The 12,275-nt window shown below is 38.4% G+C and overlaps 1 protein-coding gene across 1 annotated transcript in view; it reads right to left on the bottom strand.

Moving 5' to 3' along the window:
• Positions 1-12,275, bottom strand: part of LOC140187055 (cytoplasmic phosphatidylinositol transfer protein 1-like) — a 319,781-nt gene that overhangs the window by 98,268 nt on the left and 209,238 nt on the right. The window contains exons 4-5 of the mRNA XM_072241968.1: positions 7,555-7,643; positions 3,342-3,349 (exon numbers count right to left, since the gene is read on the bottom strand). Coding sequence (XP_072098069.1) covers positions 3,342-3,349; positions 7,555-7,643 — 97 coding nt within the window. The remainder of the gene's footprint in view (positions 1-3,341; positions 3,350-7,554; positions 7,644-12,275) is intronic.

Raw genomic sequence — 12,275 nt, forward strand, 5'->3', positions numbered from 1 at the left:
ACACTGAGAGTGGTATGTGCATAGAACATGCTGCCAGGGCTGGTAGTATGTATGTATGTATGTATTTAGAGATGTAGTATAGTAACTGGCCCTTTTGGTCCAACGAGCTCAATTGTGGCCAATTATCCTAATAACCATACATCTTTAGTATTAATTTAGTATTTATTTAGAGACACAGCGCAGAACAGGCCCTTTGAGCCACGCCGCTGAGCAACCCCCAACAACCACAATTTAACCCTAACCTAATCACAAGACAATTTACAATGGCCAATTAACCTACCTGGTGTGTCTTTGAACTGTGGGAGGAAACTGGAGCACCCAGAGAAAACCCATGCATTCACAGAGAGAACATACAAACTCCTTATAGAGGACAATGGAACTAAACGCTGGAACGCCCCAAGCTGTAATAGCGTCATGCTAACCCTGACACTACCGTGGTGCTCAACAGATGATACCACATCAGATGGCTCATTTACAAAAACATAACTGTGGTAGCCACAATAAGGGAAAGTGAAAAGTTCCCATAAAAAGTATTGTTTTGGAATAACGAGAACATATAGATGATTCTGATGAGTGATTTTTATAGCAGATATGTTCACCCACGGACAGGAGGATACCATGTAGCTTTGATTGAAACATCAGATTCCAGATACTTAACAATTCATTTGTTCCTACTTACCCACAATGGTGACAACAAAGCTATAAAAAAGCTATAATTTAAATTTCCAGATTCATGATACACAAATAAGACCATAAGACATAGGAACAGAATTAGGCCATTCAGCCCATCAAGTCCACTCCACCATTCCATCATAGCTTATCCCGGATTCCACTCAATCCCTTACACCAGCCTTTTCGCTCTATCCTTTGATGTCCTCACCAATCAGGAAACTATCAACTTCCACTTTAAATATACCAAAGAACTTGGCTTCCACTGCAGACTGTGGTAGAGCTTTCCATAAATTCACTATTTTCTAGCTAAAATATTCCTCCTTACCTCTGTTGTAAAAGTTTACTCCTCAACTTTGAGGCTGTGCCCTCTAGTTCTGGATAACCCACCACAGGAAATATCCTCTCCACATCCATCTTATCTAGTCCTTCCAATATTCATCAGGTTTCAATGAAATCGCCCCGCATTCTTCTTAATTCCAATGAGTACAGGCCCAAAGCTGCCAAAAGCTCCTCATATGTTAACCCTATTCATTCCCAGAATCATCCTCATAAACCTCCTCTGGTCTCTCTCCAATGACAACACATTCTTTCTGAGATATGGGGCCCAAAACTGTTCACAGTACTCCTACTGTGGCCTGACTAGTGTCTTATAAAGTCTCAGCATTATTATTTTTGTTATATCAATTTCCCTTGAAATGAATGCCAACATTGCATTTACCTCCTTTACCACAGACTGAAGAAGAAAGCTCTTAACTCCGGGTGGAGTCATTGGGAATGCCGTCATGACGGCGTTTTTTTTTAGCAGGCTTTCTTATTTTTACGAGGCCGAGTTGCTAGCTCGACGCTCAACCCAGCAAGGATGGAAAGTGTGCAAGGGAGCCGGCTGGATTCGAACTCGGGAGCCTTCGCTCCGAAGTCCGGCGCTGATGCCACTACGCCACCAGCTGGCTTTAGCACAGATACAACCTGTAAATTAATCTCTGGGAGTGCTGCATGAGGACTCCCAAGTCCCCTTGCAACCTCTGATGTTTGAATTTTCTCCCCAAATTGCCTCTGCAGTACAATTTAACTCTTTGATCTACCTGCATTTGTACCCAATCATTGGCTTGTCCTTCCTTACATTCATGTTACACTCTTCATCTGCTTGTAAACCTGCTGGCTCATCCTCAGCTCTATTATACTGGTTCCCATTCCCCTGCCATATTAGTTTAAAGACATATCAGTTAATTAGAGATATTAAGGCAGAGGGAATCAAATGTTACTTAGATGTGGGGCTGGATCAGGAGTCTCAATTGGCATGTCATCAAAAACTTTATATAGACGTGTGGTGGAAAGTGTGCAGACTAGTTGCATTACAATCTGGTGTGGGAACACCAATGCCTTTGAGTGGAAAATCCAACAAAAGGTACATCACAGGTAAAACCCTCCCAAACATTGTACACATCTAATGGAACGTTGCCGTAGAAAAGCAGCATCAATCATCAAAGATCCTCATCACCCAGGCCATGCTCTTTTCTCACTGCTGCCATCCAGTAGAAGGTACACATGCATCAGGACTTGCACCATCAGATTCAAGAACAATTACTACCCCTCAACTATCAGGCTCTTGAACAAAAGGGAATAAACACACTCATTCTATTTCTAGTGTTCCCACAACCAATGGTCTCAATTTAAGGGCTCTTTATCTTGTTATCTCATGCTTTCCTTATTTATCGCTATTTATTTATATTTGCATTTGCACAATTTGTTCATTGATCCTGTTTACAGTGACTGTTCTATAGATATGCTAAATATGCCCGCAGATAAAGAATCTCAAGGTTGTTTGTGGTGACATTTATGTACCCTGATAATAAATTTTACTTTGACTTTTAACTTTGATTGCCAAAATGTAGCTGGAAAGTTTCTAAAGGTTGTAGCTTGGACAAGCCTAATAAAGGCAATTCACCCACCTTTGGAAACTAATGAGAAGCTGGTAACCTACAAGAGGTCAGATATATCAAAAGTGGTAATTGTTCTTTGAAACTGTGAAGCAATTTCATTTTTCTTTTAAATGAAGATACAATTTAATAACATTGAGAATTTGTAAGTGAAAATTAAGTGTAATTCTTAAAAATAATAATTGTCCAGTCAGTCCTCTACACAGAAGCTACAGGCACTTCAGATAATTTGGTCAATGTAACAATGTGATCTGTTTTATACCTAAGCTTTTTCAGTCTCTTTCAAGTAGCCTAAAAATGTAAAATAGCTCTTACAAGATGTGCTTCGTGTGATACACCAAATTTTTAAACTCCTGAATGAGTTACAGTTCTTTAGTCAAATAACTTGTCCAATTGGTCATTCATTCAAATGCTAGCCTTGATGATGTTTGGGAAACCTTTATAATTTTGAAGACTGAAGCCATATGTCATTCTCTTATTCACACCACAGATCAGCTAACAAAGATAAGAAACACAGCTGAAGTCTTTCAGAATTGAATATTTTAGCTTTCCACGATGTGAGCTGCTAGATAGACTTACAAATCAGTATGTCACTTGTGGTCCTCAGATAAATCAGAATCAGATTCAATACATGCAATAACAAGTTGACTACTTCTTACCAATTTTACATTTAAAATGAAGAATTTCACAGCTTAGCTATTCAACAAAAGTAAAGAAAAATGAAGTACTTACTGTGTATTCTGTAACACGGCCCCAATGAAAGGACACATAAAGAGAAAAATAAAGACACACAATAAATATAGGTTCCATGAAGTTATTAATCACAATATGCAATATTTTCAAAAATTATAAACTGAGCAACAAAAGCTAATGTAAGTACAATGTTTATAGCAATGAATACAACAATCCAAAATATAATAGAAACTGTCACTGAAACAGAAAAAAAAACATTCATTAAAAGTCTGTTCTTTTTTTCTTATTGTCTCTATGAGCATGATTAAACCTTCTGCTTTGATTGATCACAAAAATAGAAATTAGAAGTCCAAAAATTCTCTGTGTGGTGAGCAATAAATTATGCAATAACCTATATTTAGACCCTTTCATTCAACCTTTTCTTTTTTTAAATCAGAGCACAGTTTTTCTGGGTCACTTGCCAATTATAGCTAAGAATGAAAATGGACAACCTCATTCCATGTATCTGATGCATGATAGCAGTCAAGAAATGCACCAGAAAAACTCTTAAGGTTATTTGCCTTTAGATCCCTGTTCCTACAAAAAAATAAAGACTTAGACGAGAATTCAGCATACAGGGGTAATCTGAGGGGTTTGACAAACATGTGTATCACTCCATTGCTAAATGTACTGAAACTGCTGTCCAAGTAGTCATATTTTTGGAAAATCAGACTAATGGTACTAATACTCTAGTACATTTTGCTTCCATTTGATTTCACTTTCAAAATGTGCCCTCATCTGAATCCAAAATAGTAGCAATCGAAATGTTATATCAAGAATAGCGACGGCAATGATGTTCATTATTAGCTATCTGAAATCCAATAAAATGCTCAAGAGACCAGTAAGTAACTGCAATATAACAGTAATTGAATTCTGAAGTAATCATGAATAAAACATAGCAGATTAAATTGTGGCTGAGAACTTCTCTAAATGCTGAAAGTGCTTTGTTTTCATGTTGCACTCTCAAACGAAGAAGGAACAAGTTTGATTTAGTGACACAGCCTGAATTCACTTTAGCGTACATTGCCCTACTGCAACATGATGAAAATGCTGCTTTTAGTTTTCCTTTTGAGTTAATAGATTGAACTTAGTTTTGACTATGCTGATCCTAATGGCGAGGAGAACCTTTTCTGAATGGCCCCACGATCTAACAAGACACAGGCTATAATAATCTTCACTGAAAGATGTGTCCCCTGATATTAATTCTCTTTTCTGCCTCCAGGGTCAAATTTTCACGAAAGTCTCCAACATAACATTACTGACAGCTGATTACTCTAGATAAGCCATCCACTACTGTTTTGATGACTGATTGGCATTCAGTGTTTGTGTACCTTCAGTGAACATTATAATTACATGAAAATTTATTTTGATGATTCCTTGTGAAGGAGATCTTTGTAATTTTATACTGCTACATACTTAACTTCTTTCAATCATATCGTAAAGATCAGCATGTATGCATAAATGTTGGAATGCTTTTATTTTCAACCATAGTCCAAAATATGAATCAGTGTATTCAAGAGTCACTTACAAAAACACTGGCAGATCTGGGCCACTGTTCTCATTTTCCAACCACCCTGGCTTCCAATAACCAATGCCTAGCCATCTGTGAACCTGTGAAACATGTCTTGCGCAAAAAGCTGCATAAGTCTGTGACAGGCACTTTGAGGAGCTGAAAACTGAAACTAGGTTTAACTTGGACCGGATAAGGCCTTCTGTGAGCAATGACCCCTCACGTCCAGTTTCCCAGGTTTTGATGTTTTTGCTCTTCCTCTAACGGCAGGATGACAGTCATCTTCATCTGCCTGTTTCTTATTGCCTTTAATTTTGTTCCTATCTCACTTCCCCCAGGTCTAACAAGTTAAAATCTTTGTCTGACTTGAGGGGGCATGACAAATCAAAGCACTAATAGACATTAATGATTTTTTTCATATATTATTATTTTTATTTCTGACTGGGAAACAGTTGAAATCCAAAAACTTTGCAGTAAAGAACTGTATGGATTTTTGCCTACTTAAGCATGAGATCAATTTAACTTTAGACACAGAAAGACCTTTCACCCATTTTCATCCACCTGAGTTGGTAAAGATGCCAATTTGCATTTTCACCTCACAGCACTTTTATTGAATGGGAAGTGAAGGTCAAAAGGCTCTTTCTTTATGTTAACATTTAATCTATATTATTTTCTTCTCTATTAAAAATCAAACAACCCCAACTTGTCTTTCCCAGATGACCCCACTAATTCTAATTTCAATCAATTCTTTTGAGCCTTTACTTTCATCAGATATTTGCATTGCTGCTTGATAAAACAGCTGCTCACAATGGCTAATATTGTTTGGTCTCCCTATCAAAGGTAAATAGAATTCTTAATCTCTTTCACCCCTTTTCTTAATCCCTTGTCTGAATTTTTTGGTTGTTAACTGCTGCTTTTGTGAAGAAATGTGAATGTTAGGAATAAAGTTTTGCCTCCCAGTAACTAAAACTACTGTGGTTAGCTAATTAGCACAATCTCAATTACTGAGTTCAGCACACAAAATTAGTTATAGACTTCAAGGTGACAAGATATATATGAATGTGCTACAGGATATGAGAAAAGAATTAAAACTATCAAAGTGTCACAGAATCAACTACAAATAAATGATCAGGCAGACTCTCAGTGAGGAAACTGAACAAAATTACCTAGGAACCATGAAAAAAATGCTTCTATGATAACAACTGTCTATATCAAAATTGTATTTAGTGCCGTTAAACTCGAACCACCTGGATCTTACAAAAAGAATCAACTCAGGGCACTATATTCACAATGGCATGTGTATCATTTCAGTTTTTAAGAGAATGAGTTTTCCAGTAATGGCATAAGAAACGCTCCTTCACTCTGAAAAGAAGTGAACAGCCGAGGAAAGGAAAGGCAGGAAAGGCAGGAAAGCAAAACCAGAGTCAGCCTGGGCTGTTCTTTTACACCCTCTAAGACTGGCTGCAGCACAGCACCAGAAGAAAGCTGGCAGAAGAGGTCTTCTTTCAAAAACAAAAAGATGTGGACAATTGTATTTATTCTAACACAGAGCTATGTCAGTATTTACTGAAAGGTAGGTAAACAACGTGATTACTCTAGAGTCTAGAACAATCAATACAGATTAAATCACATTGTTATCATCCCCAAATGAAGCTAATAACAAACAGCGTGCTTTTGAAAATTTACTCTTATTCAGTGTCTTAAAGATTGGCACGTCAAAGACAGTAAAGTGTTAAGTCTTACATAACCTCAGCATTTAGGTTTAGAAGTGGCACTTGGAAGGTAGCTTAGTAACTGCAGCAGCTTGCTCTACCAGTCTCTTTTCGCTCTGCAATAATTTGCATGACAATTTGGTGTAAACAGGCTGTGGTAGGTGATTGCTCTTTCAAGATTTATAACATGCTTTTCTGAGAAATTATTTGCTAACAAACGAATAATCTCACATTTTTGCAGACTTTATGTGTGGATTACCTAGGCTGATGGGCACTATGTTTCATGGGAATCCAAAATCTATGGGCTGAGGGAGAAAGGAGTATTCTATCCATGTGACAGACCCAGTGTTTAAATCATTCAATTTAGTTTCATCTCTTTCTGCCCTTGCCTGGTATCTTGATTTTAATAATCACCCTCTTTTCTTTTTATTCAAGTCCAATTCTTTATTTGGGGTGATAGAGTTCTTAATGATGGATCTCCAATGTATGATCCAATCTGACACTGTTCATTCCAGAATAAAAAAAAGCCTCTGGAAGAACTCAGCAGGTCATGAAGCATCCCTGGAACCAAAGGGATGGTTAGTATTTCAGATCTAGACCCTTCATCGGACTGAGACTGTGGAGGGAAAAAAGCCAGTGAGAAGGAAGGATGAAAAAGGGTTCAAATTAAGAAATATTTTTGCTTTTTTGCCTGGCTTACCAGGTTTTCCCCTGCCTTCTCTTTTTTGAAACCATCTTTCTACTTTATGGTTGATTTCTCTATCACATTTCCATCTACTAATTATGTATGCCTGCTGTCAACTTTTTCTCAATTCCTTAGCAGCTCTCCAGGCAACAGGGAGCCTTTTGGGTTCCTCAGGTGGGAATGTGCAATGAAGGCATTTAAAACGCATCTCTGATGATATCATGTGAACAACCTCACTATCCATGATAAAATCTTACGCTACATTGCACTTTAATTAGTATGTTATGTTACTGTGCTATATCTTACCTGTGATAGTGTATGGATAATAATTCCAAGCTTTTTCTGTGACGTAAAATATCCTTGGAACCACTGCTCTAGCCCAGCTAGGAAGCTTGCTATAAATAAAACAAAATTTGTTGAAAATAATTATGAATGTGATTATATTAATAAAATTGACCACCAACAACTAGAGAAGAAGGGTTAAGGTTCTCCATGTTTTAAATGATAGGAAGCAGTTAAGGAGAATATACTTGTGAAATAACCGGCATTGAGACCATAAGACATAGAAGCAGAATTAGGTCATTCAGCCCATCAAGTCTGCTTTGCCATTCCATCACGGCCGATCCAGATCCTACTCAACCCTATACACCTGCCTTCTCACCATAACCTTTGATGCCCCGACCAATCAGGAAACTTTAATTTTTTGCTTTAAATATACTTACAGTCTTGGCCTCCACAAATGTCTGTGGCACAGCATTCCACAAATTCACAATTCTCTGCCTAAAAAAATCCTCTTTAACTCTGTTCTAAAGGGTCGCCCCTCAATTTTGAGGCCGTGCCCTCTAGTTCTGGACACATCCACCATAGGAAACATCCTCTCCACATCCACCTTATTTAGTCCTTTCAACATTCGGTAGGTTTCAATGAGATCCCACCGCATTCTTCTAAATTCCAATGAGTACAGGCCCAAAGCTGACAAACGCTCCTTATATGTTAACCTCTTCATTCCCAGAATCATCCTCGAGAACCTCGTCTGGACTCTCCCCAATAACAACACATCCTTTCCGCGATATGGGCCCAAAACTGGTGACAATACTCCAAGTGCGGTCTGACTAGTGTTTTATAAAAGATTCAGCATTATTTTTTATATTCTATTCCCCTTGAAATGAATGCCAAATGAATTGCATTTGCCTTCTTTACCACAGACCCAACCTCTCCATTAACCTTCTGGGAGTCTTGCATGAGGACTCCCAAGTCCCTTTGCATCCCTGATATTTAAATTTTCTCCCCATTTAGATAATAGTCTGCACTTCTGTTCCTTTTACCAAAATGCATTATCATACATTTCCCAGCACTTTATTCCATCTGCCTCTTTTTTGCCCATTCTTCCAATTTGTCTAATCACATTGCTTCCTCAGCACTACCTACCCATCCACCTACCTTCGTATTATCTACAAACTTTGTCACAGAGCCAGCAATTCCATTATCGAAATCATTGACAAACATTGTGAAAAGTAGTGGTACCAATACTGACCCCTGAGGAACACCACTAGTCATTGCAGCCAACCAGAAAAGACCCCCTTTATTCCCACTCACTGCCTCCTGCCTGTCAGCCATTCTTCTATCCATGCCAATATCCTTCCTGTAATGTCATAGGATTTTGATTTGTGAAGCAGCCTCATGTGTGGCACCTTATCAAGCGCTTTCTGAAAATTCAAGTAAATGATATCCAGTGTCTCTCCTTTGTCCACCCTGCTTGTTACTTCTTTGAAGAACTCCAACAGATTTGTCAGGCAAGATTTCCCTTTAAAGAAACCACGCTGACTTTGACTTATTTTATCATTAATCTCCAAGTATCCTAAAACCTGAACCTTAATAATGGATTCCAACACTTTCCTAACCACTGAGGTTAGGCAACTGGTCTATAATTTCCTTTCTTTTGCCTTCCTCCCTTCTAAAAGAGTGGTGTGATATTTGCATTTTTCCAGTCCTCTGGAACCATGCCAGAATCAAGTGATTCTTGAAAGATCATAATCATTGCATCTGCTAGCTCTGCAATAACCTCTTTCAGAACTCTGGGATGTAGTCCATCTGGCTAGGTGATTTGCCCACCTTAAGATCTTTAAGTTTGCCTCCCACTTTTCCTTTGTAATAGCAATGGCACTCATTCCTGCTCCCTGATACTCACAGACCTCTGGCACACGGCTAGTGTCTTCCACAGTAAAGACAGACACAAAGTACTTATTTTAAGTTCATCCACTATTTCTTTGTCCCGATAACTACCTCACCAGTATCATTTTCCAGTAGTCCAATATCAACTCTCACCTCCCTTTTACTCTTTATATAACTGAAAGAACTTTTAGTATACTCCTTTATATTATTGGCTAGTTTGCCCTCAAATTTCATCTTTTCTCTTCTTATGGCTTTTTTAGTTACCCTTTGTTGGATTTTAAAATCTTCCCCATCACTTAACTTCCCCCTCACTTTTGCTACATTGTATGCCCTTTCCTTGGCCTTTATGCAGTCCTTAATTTTCCTTGTCAGCCATGGTTGACTACCACTGCCATTTGAGAACAACTTCTTCTGTGGGATATCTCTATCCTGCAGTTTGTGAACTATCCCAGAATCTTCAGCTACCTCTGCTCTGTCATCATCCCCGCCAGTATCCCCTCCAATCCACCTGGGCAAGCTCCTCTCTCATGCCTTGGTACTTCCCTTTGTTCCATTGTGATACTAATACATCTGACTTATGCTTCTTCCTCTCATATTGCAGTATGAATTCAGTCATATTATGATCACCATCACCTAAGGTTTCCTTTACCTTCAGCTCCCTAATAAAATCTGGATTATTACACAACACCCAATCTCAGATAGCCTTTCCCCGAGCAGGCTCAAGCACAAGCTGCTCTAAAAAGCTATCTCATTGACATTCAACAAATTCCCTCTCTTGTGATCCACACCAACCTGATTTTCCCAATCCCCTTGCATATTGAAGTCCCCCATTACAATTGTGATATTACCCTTATTACATGCCTTTTCCAGCTCCCTCTGCAAATGTAACCCACATCTTGGCTACAATTTGGAGGCCTATATATGATTCCCATAATGTTTTTTTTAATGCTTGCAGTTTCTTAACTCCACCCACAAAGATTCAACATTCACTGACCCTATGTCACAGTCACTTCTTTCTAAAGATGTAATTCCATCTCTTACTAACAGAGCCACACCACCGCCTATGCCTTCCTGCCTGTCCTTTTGATACGAAGTATATCCTTTGATATTAAGCTCCCAACTATGACCTTCTTTCAGCTGCGGCTAAGTGATGCCCACAACGTTATACTGACCAATCTCTAATTGTTAAATTATATCATGTAAAAGGGAAGAGTTATATCCTTACATGTTTCTTCCTGTTATATTAACCACTTACACAATGCCCCTAGTTCAAACTGAAAGCATCAATGGTGCTTTGACTCAACACTACCACTTATTGAAGCACTACTGAGGATCTATGGTGGATCAAATGAATCAGGATCATTGTTCAATTAACTGAAATGATCAAAAGAGAAATGATAAACACTATGGAGGAAACACAAAGAGATCAGAAGGGCAAAATTCTAAAATCATTTAATCTTTATGTCTAATTAAAACCATGCTGAAATATAATGTTCAGCATTTGGAAAAACATAGTCTATAAAATTTTTCTTTTCTTTTGCACAAAAGTAAATGCTGGTAATAATGAGAGTTGTATGATGTTCACAGAATTATCAATGTATATAGTTCCACTCTGTAAGCTGGCTTAGTATGATGCATTACTCAGGACGGTGCTCTTTGAACCAATCCAATTCAATGAGTCTGTGTATGGAGAATGCTTCTTTGCATTTTGTACATGAATTATCTACAGAACTCCACCCTAATGAGAGATTAAAGTTGTTGATTAGAAGAGGAAAATGATCAGTAGGTAATCTTTCCCTTACAGTAACAACTTATACTTCTAAGATAGTTATCACTCTATGACACCATAATATCATGGATATAGATAGGTCTATGCTGGTACTTGGCTTATAAGGTAAGTATGGAGGGAAAGGGTTAAGAAGGTAGATGGGTGTTGGAAAAGTGTTCTGGTATTCCCTCTGCTTTCCTAATCCTAGAGTATTAGGAAGTGCTGGATTGAACAAAATCTGGATGGGTTTGAGTATCAGAATCAGTTTAATATCATTGGCATATGTCATTAAGTCTGTTGGTTTTGGCAGCAGTACAGTGCAATACAAGATTAAATTACGAGAAGAAACAATTATAAAAATTAAATTAAATACGTAGCACAAAGACACAGAAAAAAATAATGAGGTAGTGTTCATTGTTCACTCAAAAATCTGATGGTGAAGGGAAAGGAGCAGTTCCTAAAACTTTGAGTGTGTATCTTCAGACTCCTGTACCTACTCTTTGATGGTAGCAATGAGAAGAGGGCATGTCATGCATGATGGGGGTACCTAATGATGGATGCTACCTTTTTGAAGCATTGGTTATTCAGGATGTCCTGGATGCTGGGGAGGCTTGTGGCCATGATGGAGCTGGCTGAGTTTGCAACCTTCTGTAGCTTTTTCCAATCCTGTACTGTGGCTTCTTCATACCAGACAGTGATGCAACCAGTTGGAATGCTCTCCACAGTACATCTGCAGAAATTGATCTATAGCTGCTCTCATGCCTTCTTTGTAATTGCATCAGTATGTTTATTCCAGGATAGATCTTTAGAGATGTTAACACTACTTATCCCTCAATGAGGACTGGTGTGTTCCCTTGACTTCCTCTTTCTAAAGTCCACCATCACTTCCTTGGTCTAAATGATGTTGAGTGCAAGGTTGCTTTTGCAACACCACTCAACTAGCTGATCTATCTCAGTCCTGTAAGCCTCGTTACCATCTGATATTCTGCCAACAACGGCTGTGTCATAATTAAATTTATAGATGGTGTTTGAGCTGTACCTAGCCACGCAGTCATGGGTATAGAGAGAGTAGAGCAGCGGGCTCAGC

Source organism: Mobula birostris, chromosome 24, assembly GCF_030028105.1.
Source record: "Mobula birostris isolate sMobBir1 chromosome 24, sMobBir1.hap1, whole genome shotgun sequence".
In the NCBI taxonomy this organism is placed as follows: domain Eukaryota; kingdom Metazoa; phylum Chordata; class Chondrichthyes; order Myliobatiformes; family Myliobatidae; genus Mobula; species Mobula birostris.